Below are 23,678 nucleotides of genomic sequence, written 5' to 3'. Positions count from 1 at the left end.
GGTCTTTTCTTAGTGATTGGTTTTTCATTTCCCTCTACTCTTTATTTTTTTTTTTTTTTTTTTTTTTTTTTTTTTTTTTTTAATTAAGTCAAAACCTATATCATTCACATCTTTGATCGCTCAAGAACAACGCGTCAGCTCTCACAACTGCCAGAGTTTTATCTTTTACCTTTTCACCGTGACGTCCTTCTCAAGAATGTATTACTTCATAAAGGGGTCCTAAAATTTGACAAGACGGACCACTGCTTTGTCCTTTAGTGCTTTCCAAAAGTCTGGTATGGGTCGGATAACAAAGTGCAGCAGTTGTGTTAACATGCAATAATCAGAGATGTATCCCTAAATGTGTGCTGGAGGTGAAGCTTTGCTAAAAAAATGTTTATCGTCCTATCTCATTTTTTGTGATGTCTCACAAATTGTGTTACCAGAGGTGGCGGAAGACGCATGACATTTATAACGGCGCAATGAGATTCAAACCCTTAAAATAAGAAACTAAACCTGGTTATGTAAAGCTGCTTTAAACCGAATACACTCTTTATAAAGTAAAATCATTTTTCATATTCAACACCCGTCTTTCATCCTAGAGATGTGCTACTGTCAGCCTCTCAATGAAGATGCCTCCCCAGATCTACTGTTAAATAAAACAACCGGCTATTTCAACGGTTGTAACTTCTCTAAGACCAGAAGACGTTAGAATTGAATCTTACTCTTTACACACTACAGACTCGACAAGATATTTACTCAAACTCTGAGAAAACCAAGCCTCCATCGACTATATTTCTTAGCGTTGCCATTTTCTGAGTAGACAAAACCCAAAAGAACAGAAGTGTCTCCTCAGCTGTTTATTTTGAACTAATTTACATTCGTCCAACCTTCTCCTGTTTTGTGGGTGTTGCTTGTTTCTCTGGTGCCTGTGCTGTTGATGCTAGCCTGCTGTGACTGCAACACATTTCTGTGAGGGAACTCAGTGCAAACATGGGACTATTTTTCTAACACAGAGATCTGAATGTTGTAGACTTGACTCACTTTCCATGACGGGAATTCACAGCTTATGCACAACTCAACAGTTAAAGTGTAGCTTGCTTGAAAGGCTTCCTAACCATGACTTCAAATAATTTAAAACGGTACATTTGTGTAAAAAATAAATAAATAAAAAAAAAATAAATACAATTGTATTTTATAATTCTATGTATACTGGTATGTATATACTGCATTTGTACTTGTTTGTTGCTTTCTAAATCAATGCCAATGTGGATGGAGAGTACAAACTGTAAATCCGTCCCATTTTAATAAACATCAAACTATATATCGACTCATCTCAAGTGTCTCAATTTCACATCTACAAGTAATTTCCATGTATGTTTTGACATGACTATTTATTTTTTTCCTCTCGACAATGAACGTCCTGCAGGCTTAGTTGTGATGACAAAAAAAATGAAATGGGGAATGATGAAGAGGGTTCTTTAATTAGCTTTTGCATTTCTTTGAATTTCAATTAACTTCTTTCTGAATGTGGATCAAAGAATAATCATGGATTTCAGGACAAAAACATCAGTGACATGTATGACACTGTACCGTATAATTGTACGTGGCTGCAGGCTTGTAGTGTTGAGGCGGCAGACTCCCAAAGTAAAAGTCAAAAATATGGAAATATAATTTCCCAAAATGTCTTTCTTCATTCTTAGAAAGCACTAAGATGATTTGTTATTTCTCTTTTGATGCTGAAAATGTGTTACATCGTTTCTTACCAAGTACAGCTGAGCCATTGTAGTGTATTTGTTTTATGGTTTTAATGCTTTTATTGAACCACGATTTTATTAGTTTGATTTTAGGCAAGACTGCAAGAAAAAAATGTCAAAGACTTGTCTTTCAAAGTTAAGCCAAATTATTGCTTTGAGACCATTTCAAATATGTGATATATACTGTATATACTGTATAATTAGTGGAACAGTTTACCCAGCTTATAAGGTTATAGCTTTAACCTCTTGAAACCTAGGCCTCTGGCTCGAAAAAGAAATGCCCAGAATGACAAGTATTACTGTAACTACAAGGTCTGTTTGAATAATCTAATCATAATAAAGGTAACACATGTGAGATTTATCTTCACTCCTGTAAACATCATGCCAAACAGCAAATTGGAAAATCAAATAATTCACCAAAAATAAAGGATTAAAAAAATAAGAATTAGGCCCCAGTGGGATCTACGGGCAGAACCAGCTGACATTTCTATACAGTCCATGCATTTAGTAAATAAAAGAGGTTTCTGTGTCAGGCTGCACATTTGTAGATATGACATTTTTATTGTGAAAGCACTCGCATACCGGAAGTGTCTCGCCTTCTGGCGGAAGTTGAAAAAGCAACTTAGCAACGGCAGCGACCTTGTGCAGGGCATGCTGTTCACAACAGTTTTATTAGTTACCCACCTTAACATGCTCGTTTATCGGACACACGAAGTGACAGTTTGGTGTTTATAGTGTCCCTTTCAACGATAACATCATGTTTTCCTTCATCAAGGCGGCTGTCGGCGGTTTAACCGGTGTCTGTCGAGCACACGGTCACCAACAAGGTAACACAAAGTAGCTAGCGTTAACGTTACAGTGACATTTAACGTCAACAATGCAACGAAACTAACTCCTAATGTGACTATTCATTGCGTGTGAGATTTATGTATGAATTGTTTGTTTTAAAAAAATGGGCTGTACACATTATTAAGCATTGCTGTGACGTTCAATGCCAGTGATAGACACAAGTACACCTGTAAAACAACGTAAAAGTAAACCAGTTACTGTAGTAGTGTATCAGCATGCAGAGCAATAACATCAAGACAATAATGAAGATACTACGATGTCAGGTATCAACCACTGACATGCAGCAGCACAGAAATAATATAAAAGAGGAAGAAACATATATAAAGTAAATATATAGATTTATGTAACGTTTGTGAGCCACAGTGCGAGTCAGAAAGACAAACATGAAAGCCGTTTTTTAAAAACGATAATCTACGTGAAGACATGAGCACAACAACAAGTAAAACTAAGGTTTAAATTCTGTCTCCTTGAGCTGAAAAACACACAATCCAAACATCTTCGTTTACAGTACTGCTGTGCATCCAAGTGGGTTTTATTCTATTCAAACTGAAAATATCAGATCATAGCTCTTGAAGCTTGAAGATGCATCAGTTTAAATGCACACATTTAAACTGAGTAGTATGATATTAGCAGTAACATATGACCGTTCTTTATTCTGCTGTTTGTTCCACAGGCCTTTTACACAGCCACCTGAAAGTCCTAGCTGCTGGCCTGAAGACACACGAAACCCCTCCAGACTACAGCGGTAACCCTTCATCCTCTCCATTGTGACATGTATACATGCTACACAGTAAAGGGGAAGATGTGGGGGAAAAGACACACCCTAGAGAGTTCCACAGGCTTTGTTCAAGTAGAAATGTTTGCGTGACGCTGTACGTTCATGTTGTTCATGATTCCCTCCTCTTGTTTTACCTCTGAAGATGTGGTGCTGCCGGAGAAACCCAAACTGAAGTTCATGAACAAGGTGCCTAACTTTAAGAAAGCAAAGAAAGAGATGAAGAATCTTCGGGATATCCAAGGCCCAGCGAGGGCAGCAAATACCTTCACGACAGGACAGTACGCTATTGTGGTCAGTGCATTTCTGTTCTGTAAACACTTCTGTTTAGTGCTGGAAGCATTAAAGTCTATGGACATTATGTTAGCTGCAATATTTTATAACTTGCCTTTATTATTAAAGCCTCTGTAACTGTATATTAGCAACTGTTACATATTGCATGTTGAAACATTTGTAACGTGGCATTTAAAGTGACTTCCCTCTTTCTCTGTCTTATCTTTCTGCTGCTCAGGCCTTGGGAGGGGGCTACCTTCATTGGGGTCACATAGAGATGATCCGTCTTACCGTCAATCGCAAGATGGATCCCCGTACTACATTTGCCCGCTGGCGCATCAATGGCCCATATAAGCCCATCACACGTAAAGGTCTGGGTCAGCGCATGGGTGGGGGCAAGGGAGCCATCGACCACTATGTGACGCCTGTCCGCTACGGCCGTTTGATTGTGGAAGTGGGCGGAAAGGTGGAGCTGGGGGAGGTTGATCATATCTTGATTGAAGTGGCAAAGAAGCTACCCTTCCCTGCCAAGGTGAGATGACTGATACTGTGCTTCAGTGTCTAGTATATACTTAAATGATTTCAGGTGATTTTAGTTTGAGCACGTCTTAAAAAAAGCATATTTTTGGTGATTCATTTGTATGTATGCACTCAGTTGCCAGTTTATTAGGCACACGTTGCTGCAGTCTAATACAACATTCCTTCAATAAATCCTACATCAATTAAACTGTTTTAGAGAGTTGTTTGTTCAACTTGATGGTCATTTTGAAGGCTGCAGTTTGTGGTGCTGTTAAATTGATCTGCTGGATACTTGCAGGTGTTTGTCTTTATTTTGTCCACTCCATTCATATCAATGAGGGTGGGCTAAATAACAGAAACACCTCTTTACTCCTTCTATTGAAAAATCCACATATGAATACAATTTTTCACTTAAACTTTAGACTTAAATTAAAATTATTATTTCACATTAGAGTCCATTCTGAGTGAATGTGCATTGAAGGATCCACGTGAAGTAACAATAAGCAAAATGCATTTAATTTAATTTAATTAGCTAAAAAAAGAAGCCAATAATTCATTGCATTGTGTTCCTCCTATAGGTGATGAGCAGAGAGAGCCTAGCAGCCCTGCAGAAGAAGCACGCTGACATGGAGCAGAACAACCAGAATCCCTGGACCTTCAAGGAGATCGCGCGCGGCAACATGCTGGGCATCAGGAAGGTACTCAGCCCCTTTGACCTGCACAACCATGGACGCTTCACAGGCAAATTTCACCTCCCGTGGAGGGTGTGACGGACCTGAGGGACAGAAATGGACAGTGTCTCACTGAAACACCAACCAGACCACACCATGGAAGAAGCAACCAAAATAAACAGCCATATTTGGGAATTTTTTTGGGAACATATTTTTGTTAAAGGGATATGTCTTCCCTTTTCTGCTTCAAAAAACAATAAACTAGATTATGTATTTCAGTATCACATGGTAGCTCAAGCATCCTGACGTTATTGAATTTGAAGGTCTTTCTTTCTAATCTGCTGCAAAAAAGTAAAAGTGAAAAAAAACCTGAACATATTTCAATAAATTGGGAAGAAAAAGAAATTCCATTGCAGAAGTATTAAGTTGTTATTATGTTATAATAGGTTGAATTGCGATGATCTGTTTCTATTTAACGTGTAACAAGGGATTATATGTTTAATGTGGAATTCCAACTGCTCGTCAATTTACAGGTAAAATATAAAGCAGTATATGAGATAAAACAAAGACAAAAATACACACAAAAAGCAACTGTAGCTAGAGTGCACCTGTGCCTTTCTCTCATTTGTTGTAATAATACATGTTTTACTTGAGTTGTATTTGGCGATGGTATCGAAGTAAATAAACATTTTTCCAAGGAATGGGTACATTTTGTGCCTGTAAAATTCAACAATTACATTTGCCATCAGCCTTATTATAATACACGCTTAATATACGCTTAGTTAACATCCTATTTTGGAAACCGGTTGTTGTCTGACGGTAATCTTTCACCCTTATTTGACATCTTATTTTGAAAACAGGATGTTGTCTCACGTTAATCTTTCCGCTAACTTTGCAAAGTCCTTCGCTCGCTCCCGATCTGTGCCGTTTGAATGCGTTTACCGTGAATTTCAGCATATAGGCCCACTAATATTTAAGTGTTTGCTGGGTTGACCACGGAGATCCGAGTGTCGGATACAACAACAAGCTGTTCGGTTTTTAACCAGCCAATATATACGCTTAGAATATGAACGCATAAACCCAACTGTGCTGCTTCCTGTTTCCACAACGGCTTCTCGCCAATTCAGTAACTGGTGTCTTAAATCCCTGCGTAAGAGCTTACAGGTAGCGTTTTCGTCGTGGCGCTGTGAGAATGCAGTCATTAAATGCTGATTTTTTTTTTCAGGCTGCTCCTTTTTGCTGATAGGTTAACACTTTTTATTGAGTTCTGAATAACAAACCTCCCAATGTGATGTTTGGCTCTGGTACTATAGGTGTAGCTTGGGAGGATTCGGTGCCTGTCAAGCGACACTCCGGCAAAAGACGTTGCCTACACGCATGCGCGTTGAATGTGCGCTTAAACGTTCGAAAACAGCAGCGCGAAAAAAAGTAGCTCGGCTGTTGACAACATGTCTAGTTTGAAATTGTATTCGTAAAGATGTGTAACTGTTAATACATTTGTGTCTTGACGGTTTATAACGTGTTTTAGCGTAAGTCCTTTATTTGTACAACACAGCTGTTTCCGTTAATTGTTGCTCAGTTAGCGTTATGTTAGTTTAGCTGGCCAGACGTTAACACATTGCGTTACGTTAACGTTGCATTTGCTTTAAACTAGCTATCGTTAGCAGTTATGAAGCCCTTAAGAGGTTCCAACCGGCCCGCATCGAAAGCACCTAACGTGAAACGCAAGAACAACAAAACGGATCAGACGACTGAGCAACACGCATCAGAGCATCCGGTAAGATGTGGTAAACACTCCAGCCGGTGTTGACTAACCTGTGTGTCGGCATAGTTCTGCCAGTCTCCTGTTTCCTCACTTGTGACCTAACATCACACATTGCTAATGTTTCATAGGGCCATGGCAAGGGCACCCAGCCGAAACCAGCAAAGAAGAGGAAAGGTTAGAAAAGCTCCTGTCTATTCAGATGTTTAAAAATGCAGCACACTATGACAAAGTTTGACCACAAAGCAAACTAACTGCACTGCTGTCACTTTATGTGTTATTGTGTTGCTCCTGTTTGTGTCCTGACAAAGCTGAAGGCTCCTCTTCAGTCCCAAGTAAAGTCAAAGGTGAGGACAAGTGGAAGCCGATGCCAGTGTCCTCCATCAATACTCTGGAGAGCATACTGGACTTGTCAATGCTGTGAGTTTCACCGTGTTGATTTACTCTGAAAAGTAGTGTTCTCCGACACACACCTGTGTGATCTGATGTGATTCATTACAACAGCTCAGCCATGTTTGCTGCCTTTACAAAGACGATGATGGTCAGCTGAATGACTGTCAGAGAGATAATAACAGTCCATTAAAAGCTTTGTAACGGTAGCTTATGTGGAAGAGCGGTTGTACTGCAATGCATTAGATTGATAGGCGTACCTAAGGAGTGTATGTTCTGACATAACTATTTATTATACCCAGAGCGAGATCGATAAACGGGCCATCTTATTGCAGATATGTCGGTAATGATGTATACGTATGTTGACTGATAAGTAACGATAGATTGCTGTACAGAAATGGCAACTTGTTTTGAGGTAATTTAGAGAAAAAGTCACATAATCATAATGTTCATCAGACAGCACTGCCACGTTATTGTATCGTTATCAGATTAGCCAAATATTAATTTAATTATTGGCCTCAAAAAATCCAGTATGGGTCGGGTTATAATTGTACTCTTTTAACTCAGCCAGCCTCATTTCCCCCTCAATGCTAAAAGGCACGTCAGTGACTGCATGCAATGAACAACAGTCTAAATCAAGTAAGGACACTTTGTTTGGTTTTCCCAGAGCAACTCTGGCTGTGAGGCGGAAAGAGAAGAAAGAGAGCCAGGAACATCTGAACATAATGAAAACCAGGTGAGCAAGAAGTCCCAAATGAAGATGTGAATAAACGGCGTCAACCAGGGGCCTGCAACACGGAGCAGCACGTTGCTATGGAGCTTAGACTTACCGAGTGGATAACTATTGGCGTGTGACCGTTTAGGGGGGATTGCAGTTGTTGGGGTTAGTTAAGGCAGATCATCCAAAGACACCCTGGGTATGTGGAGTTTGCTTCGTAGTACAGGCCTCTGCTCTCTTGCGTATTAATGCCTCCATTGACATTTAAAGGACAGGAGCAACAGAAAATATGACTTGATACATCATCACATCATCATGATATGAATGCAGTGGAAGTTGATGAACAGCCATTAAATATAACCAATCCCTAATTATTTATCTGATCTTTTACCATCAATTCAAATGTCGTTATTTCAAAGATCAAGGATCATGTCTTGGTTGCACTTTTGATTTAGTTTTTTTTTTTTTTTTTTTTGTTTGTTTTTGCTGATTTATTTCCCAAACTCTTCTAGGTTTCTTGCTCAATGTGCAGAACTCAAAGTTCCATTGCAACCAAAGAGCGATTCGCAGCGATCATCTCAGCGGCACCAAGAGGAGGCCAAGAAGTCCGTGTTGGGAAAGACGACTCTGAGCACTCTGGAGGTAAGACACACTGCCGTCTAAGGAGGCCGCTACAGCTCCACTGTGATGCTCCAAACAACACTCCAGTTCATTCACCTGTTTCACTGCTGTACATGCTATGTGTGTAATGTGTATGCAACGTCCACCAGGAGTAATGTCTTGATGAAAATAGGCTTTGCAGAGGTGCATTTTCCTTTGTGTAAATCAGCATATTTAATTATCTGCAGCATAAGTAAGTAAACGGTGTCTGTAACTGTGTTACATGGCGTCTTGTGGTCTTTTCTGGGTTTTCAGGTAGACCTGAAAGGTGTGGTCCGTGCTCTGGAGAGGACAGACAAGCAGACCGTCTCCTTACAACACTCGTGCAGCGTGCTGAGGGACCAGGTGGAGGAGGAGGAGGAGAAAGCTAAAGAGGTGCAAAACACTCACACACGGCAGCATACAGAAAGAAAAAAGCATAAACGTAACATGTCTTTTTAATGTATGGCCTTATTTTGTTTCCATCACTGTTCCTTTATCCTGTAGCTGATTGTTGATTAGTTGAAACGAGCGTCTTTGTCTGTTTTCAGACATTCTTGTGAAGGGCTATTTAACGTAATGTTTTTATGAAACACAAAGTGTCTTTGTAAAGTTATTGCTCTGGCATCCTCTTTATCCATCCTCCATCCACAACAGATCATCTTTAAAGCTCTTATCACCCCAACATGTAGACATCATGTGTAAACTTGTTTTTTTTTTTTTTAAATCTGTTTGGAGGAGAGAATCCACAAAGGCAAAACCTCTTGGTCTTAAAACATTATTTTCATAACGTAGCTCTTGCCAAAACACTCTGGCGAGCATTTTTTTTCTTGTCAGAAGGTCTTTTATGATATTTATTAACTCGGACGAAGGCGTTTCATTACCTCAGATTTCCGAATTGAGGTGACCCAGAGAGAGAAGGGGTTGACGGCATTTTTCCGCACACATCTCCGCCCATTTTGTCATCTTGAGTCTACACTCTTGTTGATTCAGTTGAACAGCGTGCTGAGACGTGGCCGTTATGCGGGGGCCGACATAATGGGTGTGTTCTTGATTTAAATAGGCCGGAGCTGCAAACAGGAAATGTCTGTATCTCATTTGAAAGCAGAGCTTTGCAGCATCCTTACTGTACGTTTACCTTATCTATTAGATGATGACCTAAAAGACAAATTATTGTTCTCATGCACTCTTGTCCTACCTGCCTGTGTTCACACAGATTTTACAGGTAGCTGAAAAAGCAGATCTCAATCTTCCCCCTCTTCCTCCACAAAAAGATGAAACGAGATTAGAGGTGAGCACGGGTGGCGCACAAAACACAATTTCACAAAATCTAGTATCAGCTTGACTCGTCCCTGTTGCACAAGAGCTGTTTTCACCAGCGTTCATATTATTCCATCACTTTCTTGTGAATAAGATGTGGTCAAAATATCTGAGCGAGCACTTCCTCTACAACGTTACGGGACAGTCTGAACATGCTCTGTTGTGCAACTTCTTTGTAATATTATGAAAAAGATGTGAAATATGTCTTACGAAAGGCAGAGCGGGAATGTGACATCTGTTGGTTTGTGTTGTCTGACTCGATCTTATTAACGGTATCGAGCTTTGTTCTTCAGGTTCAGAGAACATGTTACAAAGCATCGTAGTGGCAGTGTTTGATATTTTTGTTTTTACTCAGGCTCGATTGAGAAAAATGGTACCAGACAGCGAGTCTGAGACCACAGCCCGGAAACTGGGAGAACTCCTGCAGAAACCCGAGGCCGCTCAGGACGCCCAGGCGCTGCTTCTAGAGGCACACAACATGGCCGATCAGCTCTTCTACCCCGAACGAGGAGACATCACTCTGTCTTAATATTACTCAATTCCACTTTTTGTGGTTGTGCAATAATCAAATTAAACCCCCCCAAAAATTGCTGCCACCATGTGAAGGAATGTCCGACTTTGGTTTCTAACAGTAGTAGTAGTACTTAAAGAAAAAAGGAAAGACACTGGTCATACCTGTATTTTGGTTTCGACTAGAACATGTTTACATGCTGTAATGTAGAAAACCTTATTTTTCTCATACGGTCTGAATATACCTGTAATCACCGTCTGTCTGAAACTCTGTTTTGGCTCGTTTTAACAGAATTGCGTGAAACAGCTTGGCTTCATGTAAACTTCCTGTCAGCTGATGTTTTTCACATGAAGTTCAAATATCTACTCAGTAATCGAGCCTAACACTAGAACATCAACTTCCTTACAGGAATACTGTACTTGTAAATAAAGACAAACTGGTTGTTCATAATTTAAATTCTTCCCCGTTGGACCTTGAAGTCACGAGTGCATGCTGTTAACAAGTTAAAAACTGACTGCATGATCACATGTAATTAAACATGCGATTTAAATACATCGACTTTTGTTTACTTATGTTTTAATACAGGAAGAAAATACATGTAAAGTGCTTCCATTAATTACAGTTGTATTCATGTTGTGGACTGTTACAGAACAGGTGTGCTTTTATAAACAACAATAAAGCTGTCTCTGCATTAATTATAGTCCAGTTAGACATGGATGTGGTACAATCACAACGAGAACGATCCTGCATCGCATCTACTCTGCTCAGCATCCTGTGCTTCAGTGCTCTACAAATCATACATTCATTGGTTTAATAAGAGGCACAACTGGCACCAGTCAGATGTATAGAGGAGGACCTGTTTAGTCTGGACACCTTGGTGGATCTGAGTCACTGTAGATACTGATAAGAAAAACTCAGTATCACATTTCTTGGAACATGGAGATAGTACTTGTAAGCTTAACGGTGCATCATCTTGAAGGAGTCCATTTAAGCAAAGTTTACCCTGGGGTGGCAAATAATTCTTTGTTGACTTGCTATTTACCATGAAGGCGTTCCCATTAAGCAACAGACGAGTTGATTCATGAATTCACTTTCATGGGCAAATATGACCCTGCCTTTAGCGTGCTGCAACAGAAGCCGCGTTTCTGGAGTCTTCAGTCATGTACTTTCACTGACGACAGGTACGTCCATATATCTCCTCAGCTGACAGCAGAGATGTTATTCCTCCTTATGCACTTTGCTGTTGTAATTGTCACTCTTATGTTCACTTATTTAGAATAGAATAGAAATCTACTTTATCCCCAAGGGGAAATTTTGTCTGTGGCAGCAGCAAACAGGGTTATACAATAAAATAAAAATATTGAGTATGGAAAATGCACAGTATATACAATATAATAAAATAACAGAGCAGGACCAATTAAATTTAAGAAAATGAAGTAATAAAAATGCACAGTATATACACTAAATAGAATCGTAATCGTATTTGTCCATTTGCTGTGGTTTTTGGACTATTTGGAAAACAGTGGCTATATAAGTGGTTATATGTAAGACATTGCACATTAAACAAAAAGGCATTCATGATTTTAACACGAAAACGACTCCAACTGTATTAACATTAAAACGTTGTTGACCTCTCAACTACATTTGTGAGTTTTTAAGTGAGCTCTTAAGGGACTTCCTGCGTATGGAATCTGAGGAATCATCGAAAAGTCTTTCAAGAGTGGAGACAAGGGAAGCTCTGACAGCACGGCCTAAGCCTCGGGCTGCAAACACATACAGCACCGGGTTTAGAGCACACTTGATGTACACCAGGAACAGAGATATGTATTTGCCAAGAACCGCTCCTCCATACAGCTTGGCCCGTCCCTGAGCCAGGGCCTGCACGAACCGACACACAAAATATGGCACCCAGCAGGTGAGGAAGAGGAGCATGGTGAAAAACAGCACGTGGTACATCCTGGTCATCCTGCGGGCCGTTGAAGGGTTGGAGGAGGAGGTGGGGGTCAGGGGGACTGCTTGCTGAATGGTGAGCACTACAGCCAGGTTGCTTATCAAGAACACCAGCAGGGGCAAGATGAACCCTGCTATGGTTTCTGTTACGAACAGCCCCGTGTTAAACGTCCCACTCTCATGGCACTGGTATTTCCCGTTTCTGTCCTCCAGGACGGCAAAGTGGAAGTACGGGGCGGACAAGACGGTGGCTATCAGCCACAAGATGCCACAGGCCAGAGGAACGGCCCAGTAGGGGCGTCGCAGTCGAGCCCACACGGGCCTCAGCAGACACAGGCATCGCTCCAGGGCCACAGCGCAGAGGAGGAAAGCGGAGGCGTAGAGCCCCAGACCTCGCAGGAACATGACCAGGTGGCAGAAGACGCGTCCGAACGGCCAGCTGTAGTTGTGAGCGACGTAGCCCAACATTAGGGGGATACGCAGGAGCAGCACCAGGTCAGCCAGGGCCAGGTTCAGCACATAGATTCGGAAACTGCTGGCAGCGCGAGTCTCCTCACTGCTGCCTCTGCGCACCAGGTGGCGATTATGCCGCAGTCCAAGTACCCAAACCACCAGCCCATTCAGAGGTACACCCACCTTGAGAAACCAAGAGAACCAATTCAGGAGGACAGACTTTTAAAGCAATAGACATTTTTTGGAAATACACTCACTTTTTTGTGATATTGCAGAAAGCTGCAGCCAATTAGCTTAGCATAGCATGAAGAATAAAATGAGGACAAGGCTAGCTCTGTCCAAACGTAAAAACATCCGCCTACCTGCACCTCACTAATAAACACGCTATATCTCGGTACAATAAGCAAAGTGTGAAAATGAGAAGTTGTGGTTTTGTGACTGTGTCTTGGCCAAACTCCAGGAAATCACTGCTCATTGCCAAGAAACACCTGTCAAAACCAAGACATCTTGTTTTTTTTTACACAATGTTTTTGTGCAGTTTTAACAAGCAAGTTATAACGTCTTCATTTGTGAACTTTCAGAACTTTGTTACCTCTTGGAGTACATGCTAGCTGTTTCCCTCTGCCTCCAGTCTTTATGCTAAGCTAAGCTAGCTGTCACTTGGCTCCAGATACACATTTACTGTACAGATATGAGAGTTGTATCATCAACTCATTCCCACAACTCTATCAGTTCAAGCTGACGGAGTCATTCAGTGGCCCTGAACAAGGTTGTTTTTGGCCCCCAAACATCATAATCAATAGATGATCCCAACTATGATTATGTACCGTTCATTATGCGGCTCCTTTTTCAATCGTACCTCTAAATTTGAAGTGGTAATGTACAATATCTAAAGAGGATTTCTCACCAGGAAGATGAGCACAGTAGCTGCCATTTGGACTCCCCGGACTGCCTCCGCCTGCCAAGAGCTGCTGGAGTTGAGTGCATGGACGGGAAACTGTGTCCCATTCATATCGGCCATTGAGACGAGGAGCTGAAACAGGGGAGAAACTGATTCATGTCACAGATGCATAGGTTTTTTTTCTCTTGTGAAATTTTGACAAGAAATGAAAAACATCACAAAATGAAAGCCATCCATTTGACTATTGACAAAGATGGAAATTGTGTAACATGCATCACTGAATATGAATTTCACATGTCAGTTGCCTATAACACAGACTGAAAGATGTCCACACCACACACCAACATGATACCACACACTTCCTTCCTTATATTTGCAAATTTGTGTTTCCTTGCTGAGAAATCTTGTGTGTTGCATCTAACATTTAAATTCAACTGTATATTATTATATTAAGAGAGTATAGCACTGCAATCTATGTCAAATCCCTCCCACGTCACCAAACACACTGTTATTTTCGTATCACTTAAGGACTCTTTGCAATGACTTACATTCCTTTGCTGCGTTGCTGCTTAACCATAACCGCCACAGGTGTACCCCCAAACCATTCCTTAGCCTTAGAGAGCCAATGTGACCACCTGATTTTTTACAAGCACATGCATACACGCACGTACAGGACTTGTGTCAGGTGTTGTATCAGCAGTAATGATTACAGAGAAAGGAATGTACATGTAGACCGGGCGGTTTGTGTGCAGCTGTAATGAGGACAGCATGCATGCAAACACTCCTGTGTTGATGAATACACCTCCTTGATGCTCCGAACAGTAGCAGCACCGCTAACCTGTGCCAAAGTTACCGGTAGCCGTGGAGGCTCCCTGATTAATATAGCTCACCAAGTTCAGATTTGTAGAATATACAGGAACCAAGAAGTTTAGGATTTCTGATCTATCTGTGTTTTTAAAGTCAGTGTTAAAAAGCTTTTCTTTTTTTTAAAACAACATTTGGATGTTATTTAAAGAGTTTTCCTCTTACCTGCTTTATTTGTCTTGCGTGTGGGAGGAATGGAGCAGCGATAAAGAAAAAAGGAGCGGCCACTTGCTCTCTCTCTCTCTCTCTTTCTTTCTCTCTTTCCTGTGAGTGATTGCAACACACACTCCTTCCTTTGTAGTACATATCTATGAACATCAAAATATTAGTTTCAATACTATTATTTTTCAACAAAATGTAATGTTCCTCTGCACCAAACGGATAAAATCAACCGCTCGATTTGAGTGAACATTAACCTCGGAGGCATAAAATTGAACAAAGTTATGCATTCAACTTACAACCAGGAAATAGTTAAAAGAGGTAGCATTGAAAATTATTTTTGTACAACTTTCTTATCAGGAAGCAACCTGAATGCTGTGTTCTCTTTAGTGCTGCACATTTATGTTCTCCAATTTACTTCTTTATTCCTCTGCTTGTTTCCTGGACAAAACCGTTCAAGTGTTTTTGGCCACTTTTCACCTTAATTAGAGAGTAGATGGTGAGAGATGTGATGGAAAATGAGTTGAGTGAGAAATAATTATATCAAACAAAGATTGCTGCAGATTAGACTCCTAAACCACCATGATTGCACCATATCACCAAATCAAGTTCACCCAGATATTGAGTAAATCAAAATTACTTTTGCTCAGTTTCTTAGTAAATATAAATCAGTTTTGCTTGAAAAATTGATTTGGATTTACTTATTTATTTTGTTCAGATTTAGTGAATGTATTCAATATGTTTTAATCAAATTTGTAGAACTTAAAATCTATTAAGTTATGTTAAGTGTCACTTTGTTGCTTTTTAAGTAACCAATGGTTTTTGGGGTGTGCTTTGATTTTAATCTACTCCATTAGCCCAGTCATTCCCAAAGACTGGGATTTTCTTTTGGGGTCACCAAATAAATTAGTTTCCAGTGTTTTGATTAACATTTATATCTGCAGTAAACCTTTGAACCACATGAGGGAGCCTGAATGTTTGTATAGTGCTGATAATGTAGCCTACTTCATAAATGTATAAATAAATATATCTATGGTTTACCCATTAAAGATTACATAAGGTGATGCTGAAATTGCAATAAAGATGGATATGAACTTTCCTCCACCCATAAATTCTCTCTTCTCAGGATTTATAGATACGGCCAAACTTTAGTCCTTTTGGGGAACACTGCTTTAGCTTATACGTTTGTGGGAAGCTTAGAGTGGCAGCTGCCATCATTAGAGTGAGGAACTGTGGTTTTTAACATGCTAAATATATTGCAGCGGCTTCACCATGATACTGGCCTTACAATTGGAGTTGGCTGGGTCGAGTAGTTGATTTTCAGGCTCTTTTAAAGCCACCAAAGCACCGCTTTTCAGCTAAAATGAGCACACAACATTAGGCCTTACGTATTTGTAATTTCATATCACAAGGCTGCCGATATTCTATATTCTTGGTTTTGTCAACAAATCCCAAGAAAAAGACCAAACCTAACAATTCCAATTGTCCGTCTCTCAGTAATGTTTGACTTTCAGCCCCAAGCCCATTTATTTCTACTGTAGACATAATCTGGTCACAAAATTATTTTTTATAATCAAGCTGTACATATATAATAGTTGACCTTTACCAGTAGGTGGTAGTGCTGCTCATTCTTCAAACAATGAGGAAATCTTTTGTCCTTTCTTTCATTTTTTTGTGTGATGACTCTAAATACATGAGGAGCTTTAAAGGACTCACATCGAGAATGAATTAGACAGTTGCTTTAGTCATTTTAGGCGATTTTATTGTCTTGTTTGACACCTTTGACCAAGTACTGACATACTGTATGTCTCTTACAAATGTGTGTCTACTGTGTCCTGGTTATCAGTCACTTTCATCTTAATTCAAACTGTATGCATATGAACAGAATCAAGATCATTAAAATGTGTCTTTATTTGTCTTTTTTTTTTGGTGCTGTAATCAGATTTTATTTGTTCATTTATTAACAGCAAAAAACTAAACAACATAACTGCAATGTCAGTGTTTATTTGTAACAATTCTGCATTCAGCACTTTTGATCCATTGAGCCAACTATTAATCAATTATTATAGTTTAAGTTATCAAGTACATGTAGTGAATTAAAAAGTACAGTATTTGCCTCCAAATTACAGTGGAGTTGAAGGAAATGGAAACGATTAAATAAAGTAAACGAAACTCAAAATGACTTACTTTAGTACTTAAAGGTCTAGTGTGTAAGATCTGGCGACATCTAGCGCTGAGATTGTAGATTTCAACCAACTGAAACTTCTCCCGTGTGCCTAGGATGTACTGTACAATAGCTTATGTCAAATCGTGAATGGCCCTCTGTAGAGCTGTTTGGTTTGTCCATTCTGGGCTTCTGTAGAAACATGGCGATCGGCTTCATGAAGAGGACCCGCTCTGTATGTAGACATAAAACATAAAACATATTTTATAACGTCATATTCCATTTTTGCCCCTTATTAAGATCCCCCGTAATGCTACACACTGTTCAGTGTACAGTACTTAGTGAATGTACTTGAATGTAACACTGGAAACCAATTTAAACACTTATTAGAAACTGAATAAACCAGAAAATAATGACAGATAAAAAACAGCAACAAAAACATAAAATCGAGTTGAATTAAACATCTATAAAGGAAACATAATCATAAATGGCCATATAACAGTTTAGATGATTTATTCATTATGATTACATGTGGGTTTTGGAATACATGTGAGGATCTGAAGCATGTTATGCTTCTGAATAGATTCATTGAAATAGATACAGTGTGGGGTCACTTGCTGTCCCTTTAATCCCTCATAGTATTTGGCTTGACTGATAAAAATGTTCTGATGGTTGGCAGCCACTAAAAGGAGAAACAAAAAAAGTAACAAGCTTTATTTTTTTGAATTAATATCTTTCAAACACACAGAAATAAACAAAATTAAGTATGAAACAGAAGCAGTTTGTGGCTGAAATGTTGCCATGTCAGCTAATTTCCATGATATCAAAGTGACAAACCTCATAATAGTAAAGCCTATTATGTTGTTATAAATATTTTCATTTAAAAAAAAATCATTTCTATAATACAGTTAACAAGGTTCACAATTAATTTGTCTTTTAACATCTTAAGACGGATTGTTTTTGTGTAGAGAAGTGAAGTGATTATTTGAGCTTATGAACTCTTTTTAAAAAATCACTTTACTGTCTTGAAACCTTTGATTTTGTTCTAAAGTATAAACAAATTACATCACATTACAGTCATTTAGCAGACGCTTTTATCCAAAGCGACTTACAATTCAGATTCTATCACATTTCTACACCGTAGGCACAGCTGCAGGAGCAATTTTGGGGTTAAGTGTCTTGCTCAAGGACACATCGACATGCGACTAGTGGAGCCTGAGCCGGGGATCGAACCGCCGACCATCTGATTGAAGGACGGCCCTGCTACCCACTTCGGCACAGTCGTCCAAATGCTTTAAATTGTACAAAAGTAAATTATTTACTATATTCATATTTTTTAATACATAAATGCATATATTATGTGTGGTATGCAAATCTTTAAAAACAAAAAAAAAAATCCATTCATTTTGAAAAAAAGTGACATTTAGCTGTGCAAGTAGACCAGTCTGAGTTAAATTTCACTGAATCAGTCGATGTGGATCAGCTCAAATAACCAATGAAATTGAGAAGTGTGCATATATTCAAAGTACTTTGTGGAATTGAATCATTCATAACCAGCGTTGGTCTTTCCAGCTCACCCACACTTCCTTTAAACCTGCTAATTTTAGCTGCCGGGGTTTTGGTCGGGGAAACCAAGCAAGCTTGTGGTACGTCACTGTGAAAGAGAAGGAATAGCGTTATGTGTGTCATAGTGTTTATCAGTTGTTTCATTTTGTTTTGGAGTAAAAACAAAAGCTGCTTTTGGCCTGAGAAAGATGTTGTTGATGATGTGAAAATAATCTGCATGTCTCTGTCTGAAAACACACACACACACACACACAGACACGCACACTTTGAGGACACCAAGACAGGACGACGCCATAGAGAGCTGGAAATGTTATCACATCATATCAGCTGTACGTATGTTGGGCCTCTCATGCACAGACCACATGTGACAGGAAAACAGAGAGCGGTTTGCCCACATGGAAACACTGACAGAGAGCTCCGCGCTGTAGAAACAGAGAGAAAAAGACTTGGCATAAATACAAGACATCAAATCATTTTGCTCTAATTGACAAACTTTCACCATGGCTTTTGTTTCTGGTTTCCACCGTAGTAGCTCGAAAAAGAATCGAAAGTAGGCAAGGATATGAATGAAGGTGACAAAGAAAGGTCCTTCTAACAAAAGGCTATGTTTTGCCACTTCACTTGAATTTCAAAAAAAAGATTAGGATCTGCTTTCCTCTTAACATCTGAATATGTCAGTTCCTCTCTTTCTGTATCTCAACACATATGTTTACACATGATATAACATTTTGTGATCACCAAGACAATACACAACCTTTCTTTTTAAGTAAAAAGGGAAAATGTAAAACTACTTTCTCCCTAAATTTGTAATTTATGAGAGGGATTAGACAAAAAAAAAAGCCAGACAGAAGAAGTGAGGATTGTGTTTAAAGTCTCCTCAGCTGGCATATTACACATTGTGAATTTCCATTACATGAAGGGGAGGGTCCCTATCGCGTCTCTGCTTCTTCCCCCGCCTCCTCATGTACTTTCAGTCTTTTCAAACGTGTTTCCTCTTTAACACACTCACAGGAATGTGATGTAGCCTACATGACACACGTCCACCGTATGAGTGTTAGAAAAGTGGTTTGCATGAAGCCAAAGTGTGCTCTTCTCAGTGCTGGAGAAGAGGAGGAGGGGAGGGATAGAGAGTGAAAATGGATGGGGAGGCACCTTGTCTTCTCAGAAACAGATCAGTATGACTTGGTTACTGGGTTACCACAAGCAAACACTGCAGGCAACGAGATTCTGGGCCAGTCAGGCGGCATCTATATGATATGTAACGAGGATAGTGTGCAGGATCACAGTCATTTAGTGGAAAAGGGTCTCTGTCAAAATCCCCACTGGTGACACTCCCTTAACTGCCGAACAGAAATCCAATTCATTTCACAACCCTGCACAGTCATAATGTTCATTGATTGGACAGGTGGCTTGATCAGAAATGGGTCTGTAATATCTGTGTGAGTCAATATATGAGACGGTTTCTAGCATCACTGCGACTTTCAATGAAATGGTTGCAGATCATTGAAGGACAAACTGTATGGTTTGGCGTATTTTAGTAAGATATCTCAACAACTAATGGGAAAATTGCCATGAGGTTTGGTACAGATTACCTAAATTCCCAGATGATGAAACCTAAGGACTTTGGTGATCCTCTGTTTTCTTTTCATTCGGGCGCCACCAGCAGGTTAAAGTGTTCACTTATCCAGTGAAATGTTTTAACATCTCTTGGATTGATTGGCACAAACTTTTATACAGATAATCATGGTTCCCGGATGATGTCTCCCAATGACTTTGGGGATTTGCTGACTTTTCCTCTAACGCCACCATCGGGTCAACATTACATCTCATCCAACACTTTTGGTTTATTACCAAATACCAGAACTAATGACATTCACTCTCAGTACTTGAGTTTAGTGCTAATTAGCTAACGTTAGCATGCTAAGATATGGCTTGACTATGTTGTAACTCTATTATGTTCTGTACACATGACATCTATTGCACTTGTGGCCATCCTGGGAGAGGGATCCCTCCTCTGTTGCGCCCCCAGAGTTTTTTTCCCTTTTGTTTCCCGTAAAAGTTTTTTTTGGGGAGTTCTTCCTTTTCTGATGCGAGGTACCTGGGACAGAGGATGTCGTAATGCGCTACAGATTGTAAAGCCCTCTTAAGCAAATTTGTGATTTTGTGATACACAAAAGAATTGAATTGAATTAACACACTAAGATGGTGAACATGATACCTTCTCAAAGAATACTTCCCCCACAAAGTGACCATTTGTATATCAATTACTTACCCTGTGTTGCCTTGAATTCTTGAAGAAAACTTTGCTTTTCTCGCATGCTTTCACAGTGAACAAAGAATCTGAGAACAGAGTAAATCCTTACTGAACTGGCCAGGTTTAACAACAGCAAAACTATATCAGAAAATCCGTTTGCAAACTGTAACCCAACTTGAGCAGTATAATCTAACTCTCATTTATCAATGCTTAGTGCTGCGCAAACACATGCATCTTTGCTAAATCGTACTATCTAAAACACTTCCTCCTTTACTGTCTCTCGTGTGTGAGTCCACGCCAGTAGTTGTGTCAGAGTTTGCAAACTGATGCTTTGATATAGTTTTGCTGTTGTTAATCTTGGTCCTCATTTACCCATTTAGGCTCATTTTGTGGGTGAAATATTACTTTAAATGAGACATTTTGTGCTCATTTACAAGCATTTCTTCTACAACATGTTTTGATTAATTCACTTTATTTGTCTCACACCGCCTATCTGAATGTACCTGTAATCAATGACTCATTCACACACCCTTTTTGCTTGTTTCAACAGAATTGCGTTGCTAGGCAACAGCTTGTTTACTTCCTGTGAGTTGGTGTCATTCACACCCAATGCAGCCAGATATAAACTGGGACATATTGACAGACGTTTAAAACTGTGAGGTGGTCTGTGCATTGTATAGCTGTGATCACAACCATACGGAAATCCCGAAGGCTCGTTTAAAGGCACCGTTTCTGAATACTGTGTATTGCTCCATGGATTTAGGTTTTCGATACTTTTACAGTATCTATATAGCATCTAGACCTGCTTTATAATAAATTAAAGTCTCATTTCTTACAATATAGGACCTTTAATGTCATCATGTTAGCGTGCTAATGTTAACATTTAGCTCATACCACCAGTGTCTGAAGTACAGCTTCAAAGAGCTGCTAGCAAGGCTGTAGACTCGTATGCTGTGTCTCAAATCCACTACAAACTAATTCTGAGCAGGTTTTTTAGTATACAGAGTTTCCACACTGGAAAAGTGACTTTGTTTGTAATAAACCCAAACCAGACCAATGTACACACAGGGGAATGTATGTATTTAATCTCAAAGATATTTTGCTTTCTATTGTTGAGGTTTGACTTGCAGTCCAGAGACGCTTTTTTTATGGATGTCTGACATTGCTCATATTGTGTCACTTCCTAATAGTTTAAAGAAGTGTTATTTATTTTGCATGCTAAAACTGTGTAATGTGAGGATTAGTACTCTATGGATTAGGACACAGCTTCTGTCTTATTTCTTGAGGGGAAATAAGGAAACTCTTATTATTTTTAAAGTTCTCTTTATTCATCCATCCTTTCTCTTTACTGAGGCGATAATGTGAGCAGAGCCGAATTACACCTAGTTTTAACTGTCACATACACACTTAGAATTTGACCTCAAATGCCCTTTTACTTAATTCATCTGCCGTTTTGTTAAATCTCTCTGAATATCACATTGAAATAGTTTCATATGAGTTTGAAGAGGTTCATTTTTTACACAGTACAGTTCATCTATTTTCCTTTGACTTGTTACATATTTAAACATTTAATTGATTTCAAATAATTCATGATGTCAAACTGCTATTGTCTTGCAATAAGCTGTGAATAACCTGTGAATAACCTGTTCAAAATCCAAGAAGTGAATTCATTTTCTCTTCTGTAGGCAACATTTACATAAAAGATAAATGGCATCTTACTGCAAATTGCGTGCTTTTCTTTTTCTTTTTAATTGTCATTCTGTTAGCAGGGGGATTTCAGATGAGTCACACGCAAGTGTATAAAAGACAAATACAGAGGGTGGAGAGCAGACAGAAGAGAAAGAGAGAGAGAGAGAGAGGCACTCAGCAGAGAAGATGGAGAGAGACACCTGTTGCTGAAAGAGGAATTGGAGACCGGTCAGTAACTACCTAACTACCTAACTACCATTACAACAAACAGACAAAATTACTTTCTGACAACACCTCAGCTCAGATTAGTATCTCCTTAACCAGAATCGAAAGACAACCGCACCTGCTACATCCTGCTAGACCTCGTAACAACTCTGGAGGGAGATGATAGAAACAAAACTTTGCTGATAGTTCCAGCTGCTTCGTCACACCTGGACTGTTTCAGTCTTTTAAAACTCGGTGAACACTCGTTCACGTACCGGATTTAAACTCTTCAATCTCACAGAACCCTTTAGAGGGTCGCTTAAGTGGAAACTTAAGTGGAAAATATGAGGAGAGTGGTGAGAGAATTGGGGTTCAAATTTGCTAAATGTGTATAATGATGTATTGTTTTCTAATCAATGAGGCAGTGAAGTGAGAGTGTAGAGAAAACAGAATTTCCCCCTCAAAGTCTTTTTTGTTAATATAGGTTAATCATTCTGATTGGATTTTTTTAAGTCCAAAATGTTAAAATTGTTTTATTCAGTTAAATGAGAGGCAGTTTACTAGTTCTTCAATACCGTTGCTGTTGTTACTGTTACCTAGGTTACCACAAAAAACAACAACAATGGCCAGTTACTGCCAGTGGTGGAAGAAGTACTCAGATCTTTTACTAAAGTAGCAATACTCTGTTACAAGTAAAAGTCCTGCATTCATAATTTCATTTAAGTAAAAGTATAAAGATACAAAAAGTGAATAGACTTTAAATGTTCTGTATACAGAACGATTTACTTTTATTATATATGAATCATAATTATTGAAGCATCCGTGTGCACATCACTTTAGTGTTGCAGCTGATGAAGAAGGGGCTTTTAAAAAAAATATTTAGTGGATTTGTCCATAATGATACTTGTGAATGAAACAAATGCAAATCTCCTCTTAACGCCAACCAATGCTAAGTGTGTCTGTCACCCCCTGCAGGATATCCTCAACAGCCTGAACACCAACAGTGAGGTAGGCCCGTGGACGATGAAACAGCCTTCAAATCTAGTCCCAGGTTGAGGTTAATGCTAATCGTGATAGGGGTTGTTCATTACCAGACACCTAACATGTTAGCATTAGCTTCACTTTGGGAGATCTCACTTAAAAAACGAACCACCAACGACTACATCCAACGCTTTTACCTCTGATGCTGGTTTACTGGGACGAGGGCATCATTCAACTGAGGAACGATGCCCAAACAGACAGGAAGTGAAACAAGAGTGGACTAACACACACACACACACACACACACACACACACACACACACACACACA

General features: G+C 39.4%; 3 protein-coding genes across 3 annotated transcripts; 2 read left to right on the top strand and 1 right to left on the bottom strand.

Moving 5' to 3' along the window:
- The first annotated feature begins 2,352 nt into the window (after positions 1-2,352).
- mrpl16 (mitochondrial ribosomal protein L16) lies at positions 2,353-5,114 on the top strand. The gene is made up of 5 exons (XM_031846933.1): positions 2,353-2,563; positions 3,259-3,330; positions 3,506-3,654; positions 3,872-4,165; positions 4,731-5,114. The coding sequence occupies exons 1-5, from the start codon at positions 2,494-2,496 to the stop codon at positions 4,920-4,922; spliced, it is 777 nt and encodes a 258-aa protein (XP_031702793.1). The 5' UTR covers positions 2,353-2,493; the 3' UTR covers positions 4,923-5,114.
- A 100-nt stretch (positions 5,115-5,214) lies between these two features.
- Positions 5,215-11,052, top strand: cenpq (centromere protein Q). Its single transcript, XM_031846932.1, has 8 exons — positions 5,215-6,600; positions 6,717-6,762; positions 6,897-7,005; positions 7,643-7,711; positions 8,206-8,335; positions 8,609-8,728; positions 9,549-9,623; positions 10,008-11,052. Exons 1-8 carry the CDS (start codon positions 6,493-6,495, stop codon positions 10,179-10,181), a joined length of 831 nt encoding a protein of 276 aa, XP_031702792.1. The 5' UTR covers positions 5,215-6,492; the 3' UTR covers positions 10,182-11,052.
- A 531-nt stretch (positions 11,053-11,583) lies between these two features.
- Positions 11,584-14,513, bottom strand: LOC116383173 (C5a anaphylatoxin chemotactic receptor 1). Its single transcript, XM_031846788.1, has 3 exons — positions 14,497-14,513; positions 13,474-13,599; positions 11,584-12,749 (listed from the first exon to the last, which is right to left on the bottom strand). The coding sequence occupies exons 2-3, from the start codon at positions 13,585-13,587 to the stop codon at positions 11,802-11,804; spliced, it is 1,062 nt and encodes a 353-aa protein (XP_031702648.1). The 5' UTR covers positions 13,588-13,599; positions 14,497-14,513; the 3' UTR covers positions 11,584-11,801.
- Positions 14,514-23,678: the final 9,165 nt, after the last annotated feature.

Source organism: Anarrhichthys ocellatus, unplaced genomic scaffold (assembly GCF_004355925.1).
Source record: "Anarrhichthys ocellatus isolate YVR2014 unplaced genomic scaffold, GSC_Weel_1.0 scaffold6, whole genome shotgun sequence".
NCBI classification, from domain to species: domain Eukaryota; kingdom Metazoa; phylum Chordata; class Actinopteri; order Perciformes; family Anarhichadidae; genus Anarrhichthys; species Anarrhichthys ocellatus.
Note: the sequence above shows the minus strand (reverse complement) of the source record. Positions and strands in the feature narration are given on the sequence as shown.